The 25,716-nt window shown below is 43.2% G+C and overlaps 1 protein-coding gene and 1 pseudogene across 1 annotated transcript; both read right to left on the bottom strand.

The window, feature by feature from the left end:
* Nucleotides 1–2,712: 2,712 nt before the first annotated feature.
* Nucleotides 2,713–25,543, bottom strand: GOT2 (glutamic-oxaloacetic transaminase 2). The gene is made up of 10 exons (XM_041767553.1): nt 25,360–25,543; nt 13,636–13,792; nt 11,427–11,555; nt 10,005–10,064; nt 9,150–9,311; nt 8,819–8,923; nt 7,413–7,563; nt 6,769–6,934; nt 4,799–4,949; nt 2,713–3,932 (listed from the first exon to the last, which is right to left on the bottom strand). The coding sequence occupies exons 1-10, from the start codon at nt 25,446–25,448 to the stop codon at nt 3,810–3,812; spliced, it is 1,293 nt and encodes a 430-aa protein (XP_041623487.1). The 5' UTR covers nt 25,449–25,543; the 3' UTR covers nt 2,713–3,809.
* Nucleotides 15,149–15,749, bottom strand: LOC121497841 (annotated as a pseudogene).
* Nucleotides 25,544–25,716: the final 173 nt, after the last annotated feature.

Raw genomic sequence — 25,716 nt, 5'->3', positions numbered from 1 at the left:
TGTCTTTGGCTCAGGTCATAATCCCGGGGTCTTGGGATTGAGTCCTGCATTGGACTTCCTACTCCGCAGGATGTCTGCTTCTCCCTCTCCTTCTGCCCCTCCCCCCTCTGCTCCTGCTCTCTCTCTCAAGTAAATAAATAAAAACAAAAACAAAAAAAGTTATACAAATGGAATCTAACAGTCTGTAGTCAGGATTGGCTTTCTGTACTCGGCAGAATTCCCCAGAGACATGTCCAAATTGTTGTGTATTAACATGTATTTTATTACGGAGTAGTATTCCATGGTAGGTATATACCAGTCTGTGTAATCACTTGTTGAAGGATATATGAGCTATTAGCAAGTTTTTTAAACATAAGTAACTTTATTGAGCTTTATGCATTTTATCATAAAATGAGAGAGAGAGAGAGAGAGAGAGAGAGGAAGACGGGGAGAGGGGCAGAGGGAGAGGGAGAGAAGCAGATTCCCTACTGAGTGTGGAGCCCGATGTGGGGCTCAATCATGACCTGAGCTGAAATCAAAGGTTGGACACTTGACACGCCTGAGTGGCGCAGTGGTTGAGCATCTGCCTTTGGCTCAGGGCATGATTCCCTGGTCTGGGGAATGAGTCCTGCATCAGGCTCCCTGTTGGGAGCCTGCTTATTCCTCTGCCCGTGTCTCTGCCTCTCTCTGTGTGTCTCTCATGAATAAATAAATAAAATCTTTTAAAAAAGAGAGAGGCAGAGACACGGGCAGAGGGAGAAACAGGCTCCATGCAGGGAGCCCGACATGGGACTCGATCCCGTGTCTCCAGGATCACACCCTGGGCTGAAGGTAGCACTAAACCACTGAGCCACTCGGGCTGCCCTAATCTCAACATTTTTAATAAGACTGTCATTTTTAAAAAGTGGGTCTTTCAGGTTGCTAGATATAAATTTATCTATTTAAAAATAAACTAGTAGGGATCCCTGGGTGGCGCAGCGGTTTGGCGCCTGCCTTTGGCCCAGGGCGCGATCCTGGAGACTCGGGATCGAATCCCACGTCGGGCTCCCGGTGCATGGAGCCTGCTTCTCCCTCTGCCTGTGTCTCTGCTTCTCTCTTTCTCTCTCTCTGTGTGACTATCATAAATAAATAAAAATTAAAAAAAAAATAAAAAAATAAACTAGTAATTTCTTAAAAAAAAAAATTCCCAAGCCTAGAAGGAAAAAAGTTAAAAATTTTTTTCAAGGAGGATGAATAAGCTGGGCTTTGGTTGTTTAAATGCAAGCCTGAAGCAGTCTAGGTCTACTAGTGCCCAATGGCTGTCCATGGGGCAGCTATATATGAACCACCTAGAAGTTTTATTTTAAAAAACAGATTCCCAAGCCTTATTTCAGACATACTGAGTCTGCATGCCCAAAGGTAAGAACAGGGAACTAGTATTTAAAAAATCAATCCAGATTTGGGAACTATTATACTTTAAATTAGAACAAAGGCATGACTATTCTGAACCACCTCCTCCATCATGTGCAAGAACGTTAACATCTTAGAGCCCAAGAAACATGGAAGGGGTAAAACAAACAGTCTGAACAGTGGGGAGAAGCATCAGGTTCACACCTATCAGGTCTGTTTTTAGTGAGGAATGGGACTTAGTCCAGGGCAAGCTGGTAATACATGCGTTTAAAAATAACAAGTCAGCAGGGTGGCTAAGTTCCTTTTTGGTTGAAGTCTTGGCAGCCAACTTTCAACCTACTGGCCCCAGACAAGGAGACTTAAAGCAGTTTCTCCCAACCTAGTCAGTCCTTTTATGGACTACTGCTTTTCTTTTTAAGATATTTCCAAAGACACCAGTGATCCAGTCTGTCTACTTCCTTTTACCACCTTGGTATTTCCATTAGCAATAGGAACATCCCCGCCCCTACCCTGTGCACTGTGTCCCTCAGGGAGGGAGGAGAAACAAGAGCTCACTTCCCCCTCCCCCTCCAACTGTCACAACACCACAGATGGGGGATGGGCTCTGGGCCTGGCTCCTGTTCCACTGTGTGTCTGGCCAGGAGCCCTCCCATCTTGAATGGTTCCTAGCACTCAGCAGAAGGGGACAGAATAACCTTGGGCAGGACTGATGCTAAGCAGATGCCACTGCTAAATGCTGACAGAGCACATGACTTCATGCTAAAGGCTTCACACTGGCAAACTACTGTTTGCATCTTTCTGGTAAACCATTTTAAAACAACTGAATTAGTTGCTAACTTTTAAGCATCAGTCCTTGAAAAACCAGGACTTCCATTTTATTTAAAGACCTTAAGACCTGCAGTCCTGAACGTTTTCTTTCAGTGCTGTCACTTCCCTACTGCCCTGCAACACCAAGGGATGAAGGCTATGCACCAGGCATGATCTCCTATCTATTTCACATCACTTTCTATTTTACATTCATACATTCACTGTTTGCTTGTATTACCTACTTGGCTCTTGTAGACACCTAAAGTCGCCACTGCCCCTCCATTTCTTCACTGCTGCTCTATCTACAGGTTTCTTCACAGTATTTCATTTGACCCCACAGTACCCACATTTTCAACATCGTTGGACTGGACAAGCTGAATGGCAAGACAAACAGAAAGCCATGGCTTTGGTTTACATTCAGAACAGTCACATACCTACTGGCTTACGGGCAGCTGAATAGACTGCAGATTTCTGGGACAATTGGCCACTCCTACCCATTCCCCCATTAAAAGAAAAACGTAACAGAGTAGACAGTGGTGGGGTCTACAGTAACTTTATTTTCAGAGAAACCAGGCTGCAAGAAGTCTACATGATTGGAGCAGATGGTGGTTATCTTTCCAAAAGGTGAAGCCTGAGTCCAGCTGGCAGCACACAAAGGTTAAAACCAAAGCCCAAATATCTGCTTTCCTGGTTCTGCCCTGCATTGCCCACTCATGATGTGAAATGTGAGACCGCACAACAGTACTGAACGAAGAGGTCCAACCAGGCAGAGGCAACATTCTGACCAGGAGACAATCAATCACTGAAGAGGATGCTGATCTAAGTGCCATTACCTACTCTCTGCTATTCTTTGATGAGAAAGGTGAGGGTATGGGATGAGCAGTAAATTATATTCTTAGTTCTTCAAGTAAGTAAACTCTATAGGATAGGGCAGGTGGCCAATCAAGCAGTAGAACAGGATGCAAATCTAGGCTAGTTATAGATCTCTGTGCCTAAGGAAAAGAACAGAACTTAAAATGCCCAAAAGTACGGAAAAAAAAAAAAAAAGAACCTTATTTCCACTCCCCCAAATAAGACAGGGAATAGCATCTTTTATTTTCCTCACTGCAGTGGCAGCAGACATGCTGGTTTTCATGAAACATGATTTCTGTAATGAGGTCTGTTGATAAGCTTGCTCAGTCACAGGATGAAACACGAGGCTGCCTGTTAGAACGGGCTCTGCTCACAACACCTTGTAGGTGCTATTCTCATACTAGATCTACAGAGGTGCCCCAATACCGCTGGTAAGGGGCTGCAGTTAAAGCTTCTGAAATATTGCAATGGTATGATCGACAGAATTTTTTGGGCTATGTCTTTCTTGTACATGTAAACTCTTTTGGAACAGCTGGAGTTAAAGGAGGGGCAGGAGTTTGGTTTTGAGCCCCAGAGTTTCAGACACCCACCACAGGTGCCTCTGCCCTATTTCACTACACCTTCTTTTCTGCAAAACACATTCAGTGGTTGAGTGTTAACTACTGTGGTTGGAAGAAAAGACCTGATTGCCACCATCCACCCTCCTTCTCCCTCCATGTGAATCTCACAACAGCAGAGGTCGTAGGCAGGAAGGTTGTCTCTGTTCCCTCTCACCAGGGAAATTACTTGGTAACCTGGTGAATGGCATGGGCAAGGTAGCCCACATTGCCAGAGGTGACCCCTGCCACAGAGATGCGGCCATCCTTTGTCATGTAGATGGAGAACTCCTTGGTCAGCCTCTCCACCTGCAGGGAGACAAAAGCACGTTTGAGGCAGGGGGATTTGCCTAGCCTGGTGCAGTAAAACAGGAAAATAACAGAAATGATTTTCTTGCTTAAACCTTGTTCCCAGAATTTGGTGGGCTAATGTTGAGAGAAGGAAGAAAAAACTATTTTATTTATTTTTCAAATATTTTTTATTTATTCATGAGAGACATAGAGAGAGAGGCAGAGACACAGGCAGAGGAAGAAGCAGGCTCCCTGCAGGGAGATGCTCAACCACTGAGCCACCCAGGCGTCCCAGAAAAAACTATTTTAAAGTAGGATGAGAAATTCTGAGGTGTGAATAGGTGAAAAAAAACCTTCCGTCCAACATTTCTAGAAACAATAGTTCCAGAATCCAGCTATGGAACAGCTTTGTCTATCAATATTCAGGCTCTTGCTTGCTCTGATATCACTTCAGAGGAGCAGCAAGGGTCACAAAAATGCCCAAAACACACTCTGCTCAACAGTGGTTTGCAGCGTCATGGGAGATACAGAGAGGTGAATGACTAATAACAAAATGAGGGACACCTGGGTGGCTTAGTGTTTGAGCATCTGCCTTTGGCTCAGGGCATTATCCTGGGGTCCTGGGATTGAGTCCTGCATTGGGCTCCCTGTGATGAGCCTGCTTCTCCCTCTGCCTATGTCTCTGTCTCTCTCATGAATAAATAAAATCTTTAAAAAACAAAAAATAAAAATAAAGAAAATGAATGCTACACTCTTCTTTTACCTAAGAGGGCTGCAAAATGCCTGTTTTAAGTGTAATCTGAACGGGTGGGTGATCTATGAGGAATTCTAATTTGCCAGGACTGATCAATTGTTTAGCTGAGGAGAAAACAGAGCCCACTAACCTGTTCAGGCTTTAGTCCTGTGAAACAAAACATGCCAATCTGGTCAGTGATGTGCTGCCAATTGTGGGAGGAGCCCTCCTTCTTGAGGTTGGAGACCAGCTGAGTACGCATGCTAATGATGCGGTCGGCCATGCCTTTTACTTCCTGCAACCTGCAAAAGAAAAAAAAAAACAAAAACAAAAAACCCTGGGATGCAGCTCAATTCTGGACAAGCACTGACAGATAAGCCGCAGTTCACAGCAATTTTACCCTCCTTGAGGATTCCTCTAGTATGCTTTAATTCTTTGTCCTAGCCTAAGTCAAATGCTGTCACTGGTTCAGGAAATAAAAAGCTATTTTACAGCACTGTGCTCTATCAGAACACTATTTTGATCAGGCAGCTAAAATGACTAATATAACTGAGTTACTAAGAAAGATGGGGAAAAAAAAAAAAGAAAGATGAGGGGTACCTGGGTGGCTCAGTTGGTCAAATATCCGACTCTTCATTTTGGCTTACGTCATGATCTCGGGGTTGTAGGATTGAGCCCTGTATTGGGCTGTGTTCAGCATGGAGCCTGCTTCGGATTCTCTCTGTTCCTACGCCACCCACCCTCTGCTTTCTCTCTCTCCCAAATAAACGAATAAATCTTAAAAAAATAAAATAAAATAAAAGGAATGAATGACCCAATTTTTTTTTTTTTTTAAGATTTTGTTTATTCATGAGAGACAGAGAGAGGCAGAGACACAGGCAGTGGGAGAAGCAGGCTCCCTGTAGGAGCCTGATGTGGGACTTGATCCCAGGACCTCGGGATCATGCCCTAAGCCACCCAGGTACCCCCTTTGTTAAAAAAGATTTTATTCATTTATTCATGAGAGAGAAGCAGAGACCTAGGCAGAGGGAGAAGCAGGCTCCCTTTGGGGAGCCCAATGCAGGACTCAATCCCAGGACCCTCGTATCTCGACCTGAGCTGAAGGCAGACAACCACTGAGCCACCCAGGCATCCCCTTAGCAAATTTTTTATAAAAGGATAAATTATAAATGTGTTAGGTCTTGTGGGCTATTTGCTCTCTGTCACAATTACTAAACTCTGCTCTATGGCACATAAGCAGCCATACATAATTCATCAAAAATGGGTGTAGCTGTGTGCCAACAAAACTTTGTAATAGAGGACAGACTAGATATGACCCAAGAATAGTTTGCCAACCTCTGATCAAATGTAAGGTTTTCTAAATTATGTGGCACCACCCTTTCATATCTCATATATTCAAGGTAGTTGGATGCAACTGGCATTTAGAAAACAATAGAATATAATACATGAAGCCCAAGTATTGAGTTTTTGACAAGCGTTTCAGTTACATGTATGTTTTATAGATAATGTGTGTTCAGGGTCATGATACAAAATATCTGTTTTATGTGGACTACAAGAGACTGAGTAGCTAAGAGCAAGCACAGATGCCAAGAGATTCAGACAGTAAGCCTAATAAAACCCCAAGATATCATGTTCTTTTTTGTTTTATTTATTTATTCATGAGAGACAGAGAGATATAGAGGCAGAGACACAGGCAGAGGGAGAAGCAGGAAGCTTCAATGCAGGAAGCCCGATGCGGGACTCGACCCCAGGACTTCAGGATCACACCCTAAGCCAAAAGCAGACACTCAACCACTGAGCCATCCAGGCGTCCCAAGATATGATGTCCTTAAAAAAGTTTTCCATGTAAGGCACTTCAATTTGAACTTCGGTTGAGGAGAGGGCAGATTTTACCTAACGTGGAGATGATGGAATAAAAAACCCTGCTGTTTCTGAATTACGTTTGTCTCCAATGTATTTATTTGAAAGGGCTAACAAAATGTACACTCCTCTCTCCTCTCTTCCCCTTCCACATGTAGAAGCTGTGTGATATTTTATGGCACTACTTGCTGATTATAAACAAGATCTGAAAGATCAGTGGCAGGAAAGGCAGATGGCTGGGGAGTGGCAATGTGCTTTTACCATTGTTTTCGCAGGTCAGGGCTGGTCAGGATGGTTGAGGCAATTCGGGCCCCATTGATTGGAGGGTTGGAATACATGGGACGGATCAAGATCTTCAACTGTGACTCCACCCTTTTAGCTTCATCAGCATCCTTGCAGACCACAGTGAAGGCTCCTACACGCTCACCTGAAAAGACACAAATAGATCTTCTCTTCTAGTTTTCCAATCTAACATGCTAAAGCAAATCACGATTCAATTTGCTAGATTTTATGCTTCCATCAGAAGTGCCATAAAAATATGTTATAAATAAAAAGGTTTCAACAACCAGTATGGTGAATCTAGAGACAATAGGAAGTTTGAGTACTCAAAAGTCTCTTTTTATTATATCCATCTTCTTGGCTCGTGGAGCAGTCACTTTTTGTTTAGAGAAGCAGTCATTAGTTTTTTCTGCTGGAAGAATTCAGGGACACGAAAGAAGATGTAACTAAGATCAGTAAAATCCATGTCATCTTTTTTCTCTGTGTAACACACATACACATGTGCGTGTGGACAGACACACAGACACCCCAGCCCCCAATTGGTATTTCTGTGGCATCCTCTTCCAGCACTTCTTCAATCTCATCAGGACACACATCTCATGCACTGGGTGGGTCCCTTAGCTTACCGTATAAGCCCATGTTCTTGGCATAGGATTGGCAGAGACAAACATTAATGCCTTGTTCGATGAAGTGGCGTACAGCCCAGGCATCCTTGTTACCATCACCACTGGCAAAGCCTTGGTAGGCCATGTCAAAGAATGCAAAGAGATTATTTTTCTGGGAAAGAGAAGAGCAAAGCTTTAGGGAGTCCCTCTCAAGATGTCCACATGCTTATTGGGACCATGTGTCCCTCACATAGTTAACACAATTTTTTCGCCCCAGTGGCAATTTGGAGATGTTTAATTTTCCCTGAGTTAAGACATCATCATATATATTTTTACTTTGGTGGATATGGCCCCTCACGAAGACATTAAGAGAAGATACTCTTAATTGCAATCTTCCCAGAAAGCTGCTTGATCAATTGGGAAGCATTTTCAGGCTCATAGGAATTTGGGTAATTACTCTGGCCCAGTCAACACAGGACAGCATCAGCCTAATGTAACTTTGGCAGCCTCAACTTACACCCAGGACTCATGGGAACCATCTCATCTCCAGAGTGCTCTCTGAATGCTCTCTCTTTATTTTCCTCTGTTTAATTCTGTTTGTACTCCAGGTTTGACAGAATATTAAGAAAGGGAAACCAAAAGAAGTGAAAATGGGGACACAAGGCAACAGGAATATTTTCCTTCTCTGGAATTTCTTAAGTAAACTCTCCCTCCAATGTGGCACTTGAACTCCTAACCCTAAGATCATAAGTTCCATGCTCTACAAACTGAGCCACCAGGTGCTGCTCCTCCCTTAAAACTTTGACTAGTGCCTTCTCTGACAGCTGATCCTCTGAATGATAATGGTCATGTTGAGAAAACAGGCAAGGATAGGAGACATAACAAAGTATATAAAGGACGAATAAGTAACCCTGACCAGGGCAAACGTAGGTGCTAATAACAGACATCCTGGGACCAGTGGATGCCCACTGTACAGGCTAACCAACCACAGAATTGATCAGAATTCCCTACATCCAGGCTGAGGAACAAAAATTACTTTCAAGCTGTTCACGTATCATCAATTAAGAACTGCGAATTATGCAGGGCGCCTGGGTGGCTCAGTCGATTAAGTGGCTGACTCTTGATTTCACTCCGGTTGTGATCTTGGAGTTGTGGGATGGAGCCCTGTATTGGGCTCTGTGCTCAGCAGAGTCTGGTTGAGATTCTTTCCCTCCTTCTGCCCCCTCCCCCCACTTACATGTACACGCCCTCTCTTCCTCAAATAAATAAATAAAAATCTTAAAAAAAAAAAAAAGGAACTGTTAATTATGCAAATAAGTTTTTTTCTGACAACAATGTGGGCTCAAGGGTAACTAATTCTCACTGTTCAGACTTTGCCCAGTTAAGCATCTCATAAGGCCAGTTACCACAGAGAGAAGTTTCCTTACCTTCACCACTGTTGCTATTTCCTTCCATTGCTCAGGGCGGGGGTCTACTCCCGTGGGATTGTGGGCACAGGCATGCAGGAGAAGAACACTTTGCTGTGGCATTTTCTAAAGAGACAGCCAACAGATAACTTTGCAGCTCTGAAGGAGATAATTTACCTAAAGTGTCACAGGGTCACTATTTTTGATCAATAACAGATAATCTGAGATCTGGGAATTAGTTGATCCTCAGTATTTTAAGTCAGCTATTGAGACTCAGCTGTGAAACATCAAATCTCTGCAAGGAGGTTTGTTCCAGTTCCTTCACCCCTCTTGCCCTGAAAGTCACACTTACCGAAATGTCCTCTATAGCGCCTGTGAAATCAAAGCCGCACGTCTTGGGGTCATAGTATCGATAACCATGTAGCTTCATGCCAGCGTCCCTGAAGATTGGTGTATGGTTTCCCCAGGATGGTTTGGGCAGAAAGACATCTTGGCTGAACTTAAAAAATCTTTGCTAAAAAGTGGGATGAGGCAGAATGGAAAAGTGAAGAAGAGGAAAAAGAAAGAGTTGATGTATTTTATTGAAGAAGACATTTTCTTTTCCTTTTTTTTTTTTTTTAAGATTTTATTTTTTCATAAGAGACACTGGCAGAGGGAGAAGCAAGCTCCACGCAGGGAGCCCGATGTGGGACTCAATCCTGGAACCCCAGGATCACGCCCTGGTCTGAAGGCAGACGTTAAACCACTGAGCCACCCAGGGATCCCAAGAAGACATTTTCTTTACTGAAACTCAGCTTATCTCTGAGTGAGAGATAGTAATGACTCAGCAGCAGCACTGTGAGTTGGAATCCAGGCTCTGACAAGTAAATTCACTGTGTAGCCAAGGACCTACCTGTCTGGCCCTCACTTTCTTCATTTGTCAAATGGTGGGAGGTTCACCTCCTTCACAAAGATTAAATGAGTTAAAATAAAAGCTGGTAGTAACAGATGTGCTTAACAAATTATATTTATTATTATTCTATCTTCCTTTTAATTTCTTCTAAGAACTTTCACTCTTCTTAGCCTGACTCCATTTATCAGACTCCATTTATCCATTTTTCCAACTTTGTGGAAAGAAGGCAGCAAACACACATGCAATAGGAAACCCCATCATCCTCAACTTCCGGACTGTCTTACATCTTTCTCCTAAAGGAATTTCCAGACTTACCAGAAAACTGGCTCCAATCCTCAATGCCCCTGTTCCAGAAATGGTCTGCACCGTGACATACTGAAGGAGAGACAGCATGGTCAGTAACATGGGGCACTCTCTACAGGCCCACAACGAACAGAACCGAGGCCAGGCCCACGGAGGCACTGTTCTGTACAGTCAGTCCCCTTCCTTCTTCAGAATCTGAAGACAACGTTCCAAATTGTATTTGGAAATGAGCGAGAATGGCACTATTGTTTCATTTCCCCATTTCCTAAGAGATAGACCGACTCTCCCTGTGAGTCCTCAAACAAACCACCTCTTTAGTTGCCAACACCCTTGCTGGTGGAGAAGCTAACTCCTCATGGCTTATTATCAGTATCATACTGTATTATATGAGGAATGATCACCCATGAGAAAAGGCTGATTTACACAGAGAAAAAAAGACACTAAGAACAGTCACTATATTTAAATATTCCAGAGGCAGGAGAAGAAATGGAAGAACCTAACAAACTCTTTACCAAACAAAATTTGTCTCTACAAACTTTGCCGTGACAGAAATAAAAACCCAATTGTGGGGACAACTGGCTGGCTCGCTGGTGGAGCATGGGACTCTTGATTTAAGGGTTGTGAGTTTGAGCCCCACACTGGTTGAAGAGATTATTTAAAAAATAAAATCTTAAAACAAATCTAACTGTGGATCTGATAATACTAATAATTCACAAAGGCACAGCAACTTCTGGAACAAGCTGATGTTATTTTAGCTAGATAGATACAGATTAAGCAAAATTTATGTAATCTGTTTATAAGAAGTCTATGTTCAGTGACCTTTAGGGACATCTTTCTCCTACAATAAGAGGGTCCCCAGGGAGATAGGAGGAGATGCTAGGAGACACTTGTGTTTCCCCCCTCACTGCTGCATGATGCTCTCTGGACTGGAGAAGAGGGAGGCAGCAAGAAGGAAGCATGGTCTGCTCTCTCTTAATGTCCAAACTGGCTGTGAAAGGGCAGCAGAGCAGTGCCAAACTGGTCTTGTCCCCCACAGCCCTGCCTGTGTGCTTCTTCCATCTAAGCTGCAAGCTGAGAACATTAGGGTAGCAGCTAATTATTGGCCTAAAATTGGGCATAGTCTGGCATTTCTAAAACATATTCAGTGTAAAATGAGCATAAGCACACACAGAGCAAGGTCAACTCTTCAGTCAAATTATTCTTCCATTTCAGGATTACTGCTATATTTTTGGAATTGGTTATATGAAATCTTTGATTTAATAAGTACCATCTTACTTCCTAAAGAAGAGATATTAGCAGTAGTGTGGTCACCTCAAAAACAATCATCGCAAAGTGATATCTTTATTTATTTATTTAAATTATTTCAAATTTGTTAAACTGTTAAATTTAAAATTTAAAAACAGACTACATGATGCCAGAGTCTGCTCTGCTTACCCGGCTACTTTTCAACACTTCATTGTTCTCACCCAGGGCTAGTTCTGCAGATGCCTTACAAAATTCAGCAAGTCCAGCAATGGGCAGGTATTCTTTGTCCAAATTTTTTGCAGCAATCTGGGCCTCTGCCTAGAGGTGAGAAAGGTATCCTCTTAGTTTCTTCTCCTTACATGCAATTACTCTGATTAATATTTAATGTTTTATAAATTCAATTTATATATTAAATATAAAGGAAGTAAAGCCTTGTTTTCTAGTTTTTTTTTTTTTAATTATTATTTATTTATGATAGTCACAGAGAGAGAGAGAGAGAGAGGCAGAGACACAGGCAGAGGGAGAAGCAGGCTCCATGCACCGGGAGCCCGATGTGGGATTCGATCCCGGGTCTCCAGGATCGCGCCCTGGGCCAAAGGCAGGCGCCAAACCGCTGCGCCACCCAGGGATCCCAAGCCTTGTTTTTATCTGGAAATACTGTCCAAGAAAAAGGATAAGTAGTACACCTGAAACTAATATGACATTGTATGTTAACTAAATGGAAATTAAATAAAAACTTGAAAACACATACCAAAAAAAAAAAAATATATATATATACACAAAGTAGAATACTTACTATTTTATATTGTAGAATAGAAATATTTGTAATTTTTAAAGTAATATTTTTCTTTTACAACTAGGTTTTATATGGATGAGTACGCAATGTTCTCTTGGTTAATATGAAACATAAAATGGCATTCTTGGAATGCACAAGAACAAAGTTTATGAGCAATGCTTTAAAGATATAATAAAATCAAACTAAATACATAGAAAAGAAGTATTTCAAGATATATGCTAGTCTAAGAATTTCAAAGAGTTACTAGTAACAGCCACATCTCTTAATGCTTTGGAGACAGGTGTGCTGTCCCTTATTAGCTATGTGACCCTGAGCAAATCAGTAATCTTCCTGAGCTTCAGTTTCTTCACCTGTTGAATGGGAGAACAAACTGTTGCTATGACTCTTACGGTTGGGTGAAGACCTGATGAAGGAACATACAGCAGTGTGTGGTGATATTCCAGCTTGTAAAATAGCTAATACTTGTCGAGTACTTGATACTGAGACCAGAACAATTCCTGCATGACTTGAGACACGGGAGCCACCAATTTTTAATGGGTTTTCTCATCACGATTGTTTCTTGAATCCTTTTTTTTTCTATTCAGAGAGTTCTAGAGATGACCCTTAATCTATACACTTAAAATTTCTTCTTTCAGGGGTTCATTCAGCTCATTTTCTATTACTTCAGTGGCCTGAGCCATGAGGGCCTGAGCCAACCTGCTGCAGGGTGGTGAAGCTCAGATTATGGAGTGCCTTACCTTCACCCAGAAGTATTTTTTTAAAGACTTTATTTATTCATGAGAGATACACAGAGAGAGAGAGAGAGAGAGAGGGGCAGAGACATAGGCAGAGGGAGAAGCAGGCTCCATGCAGGGAGCCCGACACAGGACTTGATATCGGGACCCCAGGATCATGCCCTGAGCTGAAGGCAGGGCTGAGCCACCCAGGCATCCCACCCGGAAGTATTCTTTTGTAACTTTCACTCACTGTGCCCAGTACTGCTGTATGGAGAATGATGCATCGCCACCTCACTTTTGGAAATGACAAAGAAGCATTCATATATCAACAGAGGTGGTGTAGATGGAAAGGAAACTGTTCCATCCCCTGTTCTAAGGGGATTAATTATTTAAAGTTATGGTGATAACCAACAGAAAGACTACTGAAAAAAATACAACAAAAATAAAGCGTATTACTCTATAGCTCAATAGGAAGAGAGGACAGAGAGCATGCCTGTGTAGGAGAGCTTACTAAGGCAATCAACACGAGAAATGGAAAATAATGGCAGTAACCCTCCTCCACAAAGGGCTATTCTTACCACCAAGAAGCAATGTTTAAATTGTCAGTCCTTTTGTGCACCCTCAGGATTAAACATGATGATGTATCTGCTTACAGATAATCACATAAATTCAATCTTGAAAAAGACCACGTAGTTACAATATGTCACTATTGGAGCTAAGGAGACCATAGCCCAGTCGACCTGAGTGATTCAAGAAGTTAATGCCAGGACTAGAACCCAGGTCTCTGGACTCCTAGCCCTGCACTCTTTCTGCTACTCTTCCTGCTACTCTTCAGGAGCTTCAGTTTCTCTCTCCCAAGAAGGCAGGGGACAGATGGCAAACTCACCTTCCGGACACTAGGGAGCACATAAGGCTTTCCATTATCATCCCGATAGGCGCCAACTCCCAGATTCATCTTTTTGCTGTTAGTGTCTCTCTTAAAGGCTTCTGTGACTCCCAGGATGGGGTCTGGGGGCCCCATTTCCACATGGGTCCACCAGGAACTGAAATGGGAAATAAAAGATGTGAGATACAGTAGCTAGACTTCCAGGGCCATAGACAGCTCAGATCCTTCAAAAATCCATTTCAAAGCACTTTACAGAGGAGTATGGGAGACCAAATATTTGCAAGTGCAACGAGGAGCAGGAGGGAAATACCCCAATCACCCTGGGAGGACAGGGTGCATGTATAGACTTTCAAAGCAGTCCAAACCTGACTCAAATTCTCAAAGATTATTTCATATAATGTGGCTGTGAGAAACTGAGGGTGGTAAGAGATGACCAAAAGAAGCAAGGACGACTGTAAGAATATTATGTGACACCCTTTCGCTCCCCAAAGGTATTTGGGTTGTACCCTGTTCTCAAACTTATTAAAGGGTAGCATTTGGAGAGCTTGTTAAAAACATAGGTTCTTGTGTCCCATCTTGGATATAGTGAGAACATGTAGAGTCATTAAAGTTTTTTTTAGGGGAGGGGGCAGGTTGATTAAGTGGAATGACATGAGTAGCCTTGCAGTTTTAGAGCCCATCTGGTTGCAAAGTAGGGTACTAAATGCAGAGTGATAAGAGCAGATGCAGAGGATCACTGGTTCATTACTTGGCAAAAGAGATAGAGATGAGGGCCTAAACCAGGACGGGACAGGAGGGGGTATAGAGGAAGACAGAATTTTGAGGTATTTAGGAATTAAAAATCAATAGGAACTAGTTATAACATCCTGTTGTTACTAAGTTAAAATGCTTACTACTAAGTTAAAATACTAGATGTTATTCTACATGTATACGAGTCATGATTTTACCTTAAAAAATTATCCCTTGGCAGACTTAGGGGGTCATCCACCTGGGCCAGGTGAACTTTGTTGCTAGGGAAGTATACCTCATCTTTCTTGGTGCCCTGAGGTAATCTCAAGAGGCAACAGAACTTTATTTTTTTAAAGATTTTATTTATCTATTCATGAGAGACACATAGAGAGACAGAGACATAGGCAGAGAGAGAAGCAGCCTCCCTGTGGGGAGTCTCCCCTGATGCAGGACTTGATTCTAGGACCCTGGGATCATGACCTGAACCAAAGGCAGATGCTCAACCACTGGGCTACCCAGGTGCCTCAATTATATATATATAATATATATATATATATATATTTTAAATTATCTTCATTCTTTTTAGAGAAAGAAGGCGGGGGTGGTGGTGGAGGGAGAGAATCTTAAGTAGGCTCCATGCCCACCACTGAGCCCAACATCGGGCTTGATCTCATGACCCTGAGATCATGACTTGAGCCAAAATCAAGAGTTGGATGCTTAACTAAGCCACCCAGGTGCTTCCCAAAATTATCTTTATTATAAGTAAAATATACAGCTGCCTAAACACGGCTTCCTGCTGTGGGGGACAATTATTTGGCTCATATCTTTCCTGCTTTTCCTGATTCAAAGAAACCACTCTTAGGACGGGCCCCATTTTTCATTCTCTTCCTTTGGAAGAGAAAGGTTATGAAGGGTTGTTGAGTTCTCAACTTTCAAGAAGGCAATATGGAAAAGGAAAGGATGTCACAGCCCTTTGGTCCAGTATTATGCCCAGCCCCATCCCTCAGTATTTGTTGATGCCAAAGAGATAAGCCTCATGGAACTGGGGTATTTAAGCAGCAGTATGCTGAGCAATGAGGCTATGTTGATGAGGAAGTGAACAGCATCATACTTGGTGTAGAAGTAGGCCAGGAGATAGAGTACAATAGGAGAGATGCTGAGAAATTTGAGGGAAGAGGTAAATTGGAGCTTGTAGTCATCAAGGAAAGCCAAACCTTTCCTTGGTCAGGGGTGTCCCTTTCACTGTATATATTAAAAAGACATAAATAGCCAAGTTATGGATGATATTGGTCGGGGTCCAGACAACACGAATACTTAAGGATAGCCCTGACTATTCATCACTCGAGTGTTAGGGTTTACTTGCTGTGTGCCACCCCCACATTCATCCTCTGGCTTCAGAAGCCCTTCCGGCTGGAGGCACGGCACTCACTTCCATACCTGCAGTCTCCAGGGAGCAGTCTGAGGCAAAAGAACTCTAAATAACTTTCTCTGGTTCCCCACCTGCTACTGATTGGGGGCTTTGTTTCCAGTTTACCGATGGCCAATTGGCTAGTTTTCATTGGCAGCAATGATTGTGAATCTGGTTTTATGGCCTGACCATTCAGTAAACTCTGAAAATGGGTAGCAGAGATCTATTCTCTGTTGGGTGAGAAATTACGCATAATCTGATTTGTTTGACTTTTTTTGTTTGTTTTTAAGATTTTATTTATTTATTCATGAAAGACACAGAGAGAGGCAGAGACATAGGCAGAGGGAGTAGGCTCCATGCAGGGAGCATGATGTGAGACTCGATCCCAGGACCCTGGGATCATGCCCTGAGCCAAAGCAGATGCCCAACTGCTGAGCCATCCAGATGTCCCGACTTTGTTAATTTGAAGCTTAAATCAAGAACTTTGCAGCTCTGGGGTGCTTGGCTGGCTCATCAGCAGAGCACACGACTCCTGATTTTGGGGTTGTGGGTTCAAGCCCCAAGTTGGGAGCAGAGATTACTTAACATCTTTTAAAAAAAGACTTTTGCAGCTCTTTTTATTTTTATTTTTATTTTTTTTAAAATATTTTATTTATTTATTCATAGAGACACAGCTAGAGAGAGAGGCAGAGACACAGGCAGAGGGAGAAGCAGGCTCCACGCAGGGAGCCCGATGTGGGACTCAATCCCGGGGTCTCCAGGATCACGCCCTGGGCTGCAGGCGGCGCTAAACCGCTGCGCCACTGGGGCTGCCCTGCAGCTCTTTTTAATATCATAGCTGTGAGGTTTTTGTTTACTCTTGGCCTGTGACTGAAGTTATAGACCCGAAGAGCTGTAGAATCTGTGTAATTCAGAAAGGTTTTGTTTACCTCTGAGTGTCTGATGTGAAATGTTTTCCAGCTCTGTAGGGTACTGATAAATTGGGATTATAAAAATCGTAAACATCTGACTTTTATTCTCAGGGTCCTGAGTTCAAGCCCTGTGTTGGGCTCCATTAAAAAAAAAAAAAAAAAAAAAAAAAAAAAGGTGCTCTGTTCTGGTTGTATTATAGAGATTGAATTTCTAGTACTTTAAATGTGCTAAAGTTTTTTTCTTTTAAAAAAAGATATATTTTTTTAACTTATTCATGAGAGACACAGAGAGAGAGGCACAGACACAGGCAGAGGGAGAAGAAGGCTCCATTACATGCAGGGAGCCTGATTTGGGACTTGACCCTGGGTCTCCAGGACCACACCCCGGGCTAAAGGTGGTGCTAAACCGCTGAGCCACCTGGGCTGCCCTAAAGTTTTTTTTTCTTAAACTCAGAAATGTTTAAAAAAAAAATTCAAGTTCACATCAGTGATATAAACCTTGGAGACTAGTTTAACGGATTTAATCAAAATAGCTAGGTCTTTTATTTATTCATGGTAAGTATGATGTAAGCATACATTTTATTCTGTGTGGCTTTGTTTTTCCTAAACTTATATTGGTTAACTGATACTATAAGCTAATATTATTTCTATACAATGTTTAAAATTATGAAAAATGTAAATTTGTGTTCAGCTAATTATTATTCTGACATATTTTTACCTCACATTTGTCAGAATAGCTAAAATCAAAGACCCAAAAACAAGCATTGGCTAGGATGTGGAAAAAAAGGAACCCTCGTGCACTGTTGGTGGGAATGCAAGGTATAGCAGCCACTATAGGAAAGAGTATGGCAGTTTTTCAACAAATTAAAAATAGAGAGCACTTGGCTGGCTTAGTCAGTAGAGCATGCAACTCTTGACCTCAGGGTTGTGAGTCTGAGCCCTATGCTGGGTGTTGAGATTACTTAAAAAAGAAAAGAAAAGAAAAAAAAGTTAAAAAAAAGATTAAAAATAGAATAACCATAATATCCAGTAATTCCACTACTGGGTATTTACTCAAAGAAAGCAACAACAAAAATAATTCAAAAAGATATATGCCACCATATGTTGTTTGCAACATTATTTACAATAGCCAAGATATGGAAGCAACCCGAGTGTCATCTATCCATAGATGAATGGATAGAGAAGATGTGATATGATGGAATATTACTCAGCCATAAAAAAGAATGAAATCTTACAATTTGCAACAACATGGATGGATCTAGAGGGTATAATGCTAAGTGAAATAAGTCAGAGAAAGACAAATACCATAAGATTTCACTCCCATGTGGAATTTAAAGAAACAAAACAAATGAGCAAAGAAAAAAAAGAGACAAAAACCAGACTCTTAAATACAGAGAATGGATGGTTTCCAGATGGGAAGAGATGGATGATGAGTGAAACAGGTGAAGAGGAGTAAGAGTACACACACTTTTTTAAAGATTTTATTTATTTATTCATGAGAGACACACACAGAGACACAAGAGACATATGCAGAGGGAGAAGCAGGCTCCCTGTGGGAAGCCCAATGTGGGACTCAATTCCAGACCCCAGGATCACGCCCTGAACCAAAGGCAGATGCTCAACTGCTGAGCCACCCAGGCATCCCAAGAGTAAACACACACCTTGGTAAGGATTGCCTATCATACAGAATTGCTGAATCATTATATTGTACACCTGAAACTAATATAACACATTTATATTAGTATAAATACAATAAATATTAGTATAAATGCAATAATACAATATATAATAGTATATTATAGTATATATACTATATATATTATAGTATATAATATAATACTAATAAATATTAGTATAAATGCAAATATATATATATATATATATATATATATATCACAGGTTATACTTGCAAATATGAAAGACCATACAAGGACAAAACTTGGAAAATGAAGTTTGTCTTGATTCATTAGAATTTAGTCTGAAAAGAAACTATGAAATGTGTTAACATTTTAAAAATGTTTGCCGTCTTCCTTGGTTTAGTGATTAATGACTTTACCTTTAAAGATTTTTTTTAATTCATTTGAGAGAGAGAATGAGCACAAGCAGGGGTAGAAACAGAGGGAGGTGAAGAAGCAGACTCCTCGCCCCCATTGACCTGGGGGGCTCTATTCCAGGATCTGAAAATCACGATCTAAGCTGAAGGCATATGCTTAACCATCCGAGTCACCCAGGTGCCCCTTAATGACTTTACCTTTAAAACAAAAGGTTAGGGGATCCATGGGTGGCTCAGTGGTCCTGGGGTCCCGGGATCGAGTCCCAGGATTGAGTCCCATGTCAAGCTCCCTGCATGGAGCCTGCTTCTCCCTCTGCCTGTGTCTCTGCCTTTCTGAGTCTCTCATGAATAAATAAATAAAATGTTTTTAAAAACAAAACAAAACCCACAAAAGGTTATTTTTTTTACCTTCTGTGTAATCTGCCTAGATAGTAGAGATTCTTTGTTAACAGAATACTTCTCTATGCTTTATGTTGACTCTCTTATGTCTAAAGAAAAAACAAAAACAAAAGTTCCTCACATATGAAAGGGCTTTAAAGTCATGTTGTGTTTAATTTTAATGTTTTTCCATTTTCATAGGTAAACAATGATTAATTCTCAACCACTCACAATATTATCTTAATCAAGTGATCAAATATCTAACAATTTTTTTGAATTAGCCTTCCCAGATTGAATCCTAAATATAGCAAACAGAAAACTTTCAGGTTATGTTTCACCTAGAACTACTTTGAGACTTCTAAGAGGGCACGGAAGAAGCACTATCTTTGTTTCCAATAAACAGTTTCTTGGCAGCAGTTAATGTATCAATTGAGGTTTTTTACCTCAAGGTAAATTACTGTTCTGCAAAAAAGATTATTCTACCCCTTTTCTTCAGGGCAAATAAGCAAAAAGCTTTTTACAGTTTAATATTATGGAAAACAAAGTCTTTATGATCTCCTAAATTAATTATTGAGAATGTGCTATCTGCTAAAAGCTGGGAATGTAGAGTAAAACCACCCCTCCCTACCACATTAGCCCAGTGGGACGACCCGTAGGGAGTCCTAAACAATGCAGGCTAGTGTGTGTGGGGGGTGATGTACAGTGATAAGGACAGGCTCAGAGCACAGATTATTATTTTTCAGAGCCTGAGGACAGGACCTAATAACCTGGGGTAGGGGAAGAAAGAAAAGCTTCAGGAGGCTTCCTAGAGGAGGTGACATATGAGGTGAGTGCTAAGGATGACAGGAGGAAAAAGGCATTCCCAACAGAGGCATAAGAATAAAGGCTAAAGGTGAAACAGACCGTGTGTGTGGGTGGGGGGGGGGGGGCACTCTACAGTGACAAGTGGAAGCTTGGGAAGCAAGGGTCCAAATTACCCAGGTGAAATAGCTCAAGTTTTTTTAGTAATCATTTATCCAATCTCAAGCAATCAAACGTTTTAGCACAGCACAGTGAAAGTTCTCTCTGCTTATCATGCTGACAAGCTCAGCGAATTATTTATATTTTTTTCCTCGAAAATGGTTCCCTTGTTGAACTAGTCAGTGGCCAGTCAGCACTTGTACACTTCACTCCTCTGTAAGGCACACTGGATAGCTCAGCACAGCATTACATTTATGCTCTTCTGACATGCTAAAAACTACCTCAGCATTAGTAGCTGTAATTGTCACACACAGTTAATTCTGTTATTGAAGGGTAGATTATTCCATTTTTGGATTTCCCAGGCATTTATTTCTTTTATTAGCTTGCCTTAGATAATGTCAGACTGCATGGATTTAAATAACAGCTCGGCTGTATACCAGCTTGGGGGAGGGAGCACAGGCAAGCCAGTTAACTTCTAAGTCTCAACTTTCCTGATCTGAAAAATGAGGGCATAAGAGTCCCTCTCCTACAGAGATGTTATAAGGATGAAAGGAGTTATTTTTTTATTTTGTATTTTTTATAATAATTTTTTTTATTGGTGTTCACTTTGCTAACATACAGAATAACACCCAGTGCTCATCCCGTCAAGTGCCCCCTCAGTGCCCGTAACCCATTCACCCCCATCCCCCGCCCTCCTCCCCAGAGTTAGGAGTTTCCCAGAGTTAGGAGTGAAAGGAGTTATTAAATCTAAAACACTCAGGGCCTGGAGCAGAGTGAGTGCTTGATGTTAGTATCAACACTCCTAAGTTATTACTTGTATGTTTTCATTTATAACTATAGTGCCACTAGTAAGGTGTCTGGTGAGGCAAATATGTAGATAATTCAAGAAGCATATGGTCATAACTTTATGACTAAATACAGGTCTTTCTTGCTTTTCAATTACTTCTACTTAGTTTTTTTACAATCTTATAAGACATTATTACCATTCTTCCCCCTTACTAGCTCTATTGCCAGGACTCAATATCTCGCTCTTCTTTTTTCATTGTTGTAGGCTGCTTAGTTTTTCCAGTCTCTATGCAAAAGAAAGAAAGAGATACCTTGAAGTGATTGCTGAACTGGGCCTGAAGAAAGCTTCCTTTATTTCCTACCCACAATTCAGACTCTCAAAACATGTAGCCACCTGCCACTGATGAGTGAAAGGAATACTCTGAATGTCAAGGACATATAGAAAACTTCCAGTAAGCAATTATCATTTAAAAAAAGACATCTCTGGGCACCTAGTTAGCTCAGTTGGTTAAGCATCTGCCTTTGGCTCAGGATGTGATCCCGGTGTCCTGGGATCAAGTCCCATATCGGGCTTCCTACTCTGCAGGGAACCTGCTTCTCTGTCTCTGCCTCCCTCTCTCAGTCTTTCATGAATAAATAAAATCTTAAAAAAAAATAAAATAAAAAAGATATCTCTGTTTCTAAGGCCTCTAATCAACAATGACAAGACTTGGAATGCCTGGGTGGTTTAGTGGTTGGGCGTCTGCCTTTGGCTCAGGGGTGATCCCGGGGCCGGGGATCGAGTCTCACAGCGGGCTTCCTGCATGGAGCCTGCTTTTCCCTCTGAGTATGTCTCTGCTTCCCTCTGTATGTCTCTCATGAATAAATAAGTAAATAAATATTTAAAAACAAAACAAAAACAAAACAAAAAACAATGACAAGACTGCTGTCCCAAGGACGGAAGGCACCATTCTTTTTTTTTTTCTAATTTTTTTTTTTTTTAATATTTTATTTATTGGGCAGCCCCGGTGGCTCAGCGGTTTAGCGCCGCCTTCAGCCTGGGGTGTGATCCTGGGGACCCGGGATGGAGTCCCACGGGTTCCCTGCATGGAGCCTGCTTCTCCCTCTGCCTCTCTCTCTCTCTACCATGAATAAATAAATAAAATCTTAAAAAAAATATTTATTTATGAGAGACACACAGAGAGGCAGAGGCACAGACAGAGGAGAAGCAGGCTCCATGCTGGAAGCCCGATGTGGGATTCGATCCCAGGACTCCAAGATCATGCCCTGGGCCGAAGGCAGATGCGAAGCCGCTGAGCCACCCAGGCGTCCCTAAATAAAATCTTACAATAAATAAATAAATGAATAAATGGAATAGTAATAGATGAACACAAGATGGGACAAAAATGATGCTGGTAACCTGTGGCCTACAAACGGATTCCTGCCAATGTACTTTGGACTTAAGTGCAAAGCCCGAGTCATTGAGCAATGTTGACTAGCAAACGAAAAGATGTTAGATACAAACTATTCAGATAAGCCTTTCTAATTCCTTGCATTTTTTTCTGGGAACTTGTCTGGTGCTTTATAGTTTAAAAAAAATGCTTTCCCTCACATTCTTATTTTAAAATATGAAGAGAAGTGAATTATTTTTATTTATTTATTTATTTATTTATTTATTTTTTTATTTATGATAGTCACAGAGAGAAAGAGAGAGAGAGAGAGAGAGAGAGAGGGGCAGAGACACAGGCAGAGGAAGAAGCAGGCTCCATGCACCGGGAGCCTGATGTGGGATTCGATCCGGGGTCTCCAGGATCGCGCCCTGGGCCAAAGGCAGGCGCCAAACCGCTGCGCCACCCAGGGATCCCAAGAGAAGTGAATTAATTTGCTCGTGATCACAGAGCTAAAAATGGCAAAGATGATACTACAATTTTGATCTTCTAACTACTGGCTATTATACCACTATTGCACACTGCCTTTCTAAAGGGTCTCATGATATGCCTTCACTTATTTCCCTAAAAAATAATCAGGATAATTAAGAACAGATCATTATAAATCAAGATACATTAGCATATTTCCCTTTCTTTACTGACCTGGGACTAAGCCTGATTTCATGTAACTATGTTTTCACAGCACGGTCAACCAGAAAAGGTTAAATGTTGAGTGCTTTCTGTTTAAAGGGATCCCTGGGTGGCGCAGCGGTTTGGCGCCTGCCTTTGGCCCAGGGCACGATCCTGGAGACCTGGGATCGAATCCCACGTCGGGCTCCCGGTGCATGGAGCCTGCTTTTCCCTCTGCCTGTGTCTCTGCCTCTCTCTCTCTCTGTGACTATCATAAATAAAAATTTATAAAAAAAAAAACAAAAAACAAAAAAAACCGCGCAGCTATGGGGATCCCTGGGTGGCTCAGCGGTTTAGCGCCTGCCTTTGGCTCAGGGCACGATCCTGGAGTACCGGGATCGAGTCAGGCTCCCAGCATGGAGCCTGCTTCTCCCTCCTCTTGTGTCTCTGCCTCTCTATGTCTATCATAAATAAATAAAACTTTAAAATAAAATAAAATAAAATGTGCAGCTAAATGGGGGCGCCTGGGTGGCTCAGTGGTTGAGTGTCTACTTTTGGTTCAGGGTGTGATCCCAGGGTCTGGGGATCGAGTCCCACATCGGGCTCCCTGCAGGGAGCCTGCTTCTCCCTCTGCCTGTGTCTCTGCCTCTCTCCTGTGTCTTTCACAAATAAATAAAATCTTAAAAAAATATACTTTGGTCAAGATCACTTCTACAGTGGCAGCAGTGAAGGTTCTCATTTCCTTGTTGTCGGAAGGGTTACCTGTCATGGCCAAATATGGCAGCTGGCTCTATCACCCAATCATGTATCATTGCTTAAATCTGAACAGCATCTTCTCAGCTGCAGATGCTCAACTACTTTATGACTTTACAGCAGTGAGTAAAGTCGTTAAGGTTTCTGCTCTCATGGAACTTACATTCTCATTGTGAAAAGACTGAAAAGAAAAATGAGTCAGCCACTCAAACTCAAAGAATGACTAAAAGGTCACACCCATAGGGATATGCACCAAGCACTTTAAGTAAAGCTTTAGGCCACCCAGCCAAATCTATAAAACAATAATTACTTTTAAGACCACTACAATATTGCAAGACTTTCTCTTGCCCATAACTTTAGGCACCCCTTTCTCTTCTCCCTAATTCTGGTCCACTAGGTAGGCTGGCTTAGAGAGCACACCTTGAGAGAGTGCCAAGGAGGAACTAAATCAGGGATAGACAAAGTGTGAAAGCCCAAGCAAAACTGTACTGCCAAGAGTGTGAGGCTGTGTAAAGGACAAACTGTCCTGCCGATTGAGGATGACATGCATACAATCAAGGCACACAGAACAGGCCAAGGCTTTGCTCCTTGTAATCAGTATCTGGCCCGTGGTGGGCTGGAGACTAGGCTCCTCATTAGGTGGTACTTAAGCATACAGTCTCAAACTGCCTTCTTGAGTCACTTAATCGCCTGGCTCGGGTCTTCACTAGGAAGGAATTACTAATTCGTTTTAAACTCCATACTTTCTTATTGCAACACTTAGCACAGTGTGAAGTTACATATTTGTAAATGTCTTGAGTGACACCCGTCACTTGTTCACCACTGCCTCTATCATTTGGCCTAGCACCTGGCTCTGAGAGACTGTAACGAAATATTTAGTAAATGAGAGCACAGAGAGGTGGAGAGGAAGAGCGGTGACTTCCCTATAGTCAAACAAAAAGGAGGCGAACTACACCTTGAACCTTTTCCATGCGAAGGCCACATGGTCCAGGGGTCACCGGGGACTCTGGTGGTAACACGGGGGAGGGGGAAGGAGGGAGGATGCCACGCACCAAGGTCAGGGGATGCAGAAGCGAGAGCTGGGCCTGAAAGCCAGGGCCCCGGGAGCCTTCCTGCCCTGTACTTCCTTTCCCGCGGCCCACGGCCAGAAGCACGCCGCGGCCCTGCAACCCCGCTCAAGCCCGAGGGAGGCCACGACAGGTGAGCCCCGCCGCGCGCCCCAGGGCAGCGCCCCAAGGGCACCCGGCCCTGCGCGCCGCAGCCAATCCGCGCAAGGCAGCCTCGGCGGCGCAGCCAATGGGCGCCAGGCCGGCCGGGCACCGCAGCCGCGAGAGCCTTCCCCTCGCCACCTCACCCCCCCGCCCCCCGCCCCCCCGGCGCCGAATCCGCGTCTCGTGACCCCCCAAACCCTGAATGGGAGTCCGGGTGCTGTAGAGGGCCGCAGACTCCGAACCCGGGGGAATGCGCTGGCACGCTGTCCTGCCGTCCCGGGGACAAGGGAGGGGAGGGATGGGGATGTAAGACCCCGAGGGTCACTTTGAGGCGCCGACGCTCAATTATCAGCCCCCACTGAAGCCGAGGGGGTGTCAGAGGAAGTGTGTGTATGGTGCCTGTGCTTGGGGGGCGGGGGGGGTTAGAGGCCCTGGGGCGCCGGCAGCCCGGATGGGCAGGCCCGTCGTCCCCAGCTCCGTGTCCGTCTCCCCTGCTTACCTGGCTCTCGCAGAAGCCGCACCAGCGAGGCCTGGGTGGAAGGCGGCGGCGACCCCAGACAGGACGCGGCCGGAGTGCAACAGGGCCATGCTGGGCGGCGAGAAGGCAGGGGGCAGCTGCAGGACGGAGCGCAGGCCAGCGGGCGCAGACACGCAGGCGCGGGCTCCCGCGGGAGGTAAGGACAGCGACTTACCCGGGCGGCTAGAGCGGCCGTCCGCCGGCGCGAACGTCGTCACAGCGCACCCTGGCGGCAGGGGCGCCTCGGCGCGGCCGCCGCCTCTGAGCCGCGTGCGGGCTCGCCCGGGAGTCGGCTCCCCCAGGGCCACGTGGTCCCGGAGAACTGTGACCCCGCGTTGT

The sequence above is a fragment of the Vulpes lagopus genome, chromosome 8 (genome assembly GCF_018345385.1).
Source record: "Vulpes lagopus strain Blue_001 chromosome 8, ASM1834538v1, whole genome shotgun sequence".
Taxonomy (NCBI): domain Eukaryota; kingdom Metazoa; phylum Chordata; class Mammalia; order Carnivora; family Canidae; genus Vulpes; species Vulpes lagopus.
Note: the sequence above shows the minus strand (reverse complement) of the source record. Positions and strands in the feature narration are given on the sequence as shown.

Excerpts from the sequence above, each read along its gene's own strand:
- GOT2 (XM_041767553.1), bottom strand. The coding sequence starts at position 25,448 with ATGGCCCTGTTGCACTCCGGCCGCGTCCTGTCTGGGGTCGCCGCCGCC. Across the intron at positions 8,924-9,149 it reads GCGCTATAGAGGACATTTCG|AAAATGCCACAGCAAAGTGT; the intron begins GTAAGTGTGACT and ends CTGTCTCTTTAG. Across the intron at positions 7,564-8,818 it reads AAATAGCAACAGTGGTGAAG|AAAAATAATCTCTTTGCATT; the intron begins GTAAGGAAACTT and ends TCTCTTTCCCAG.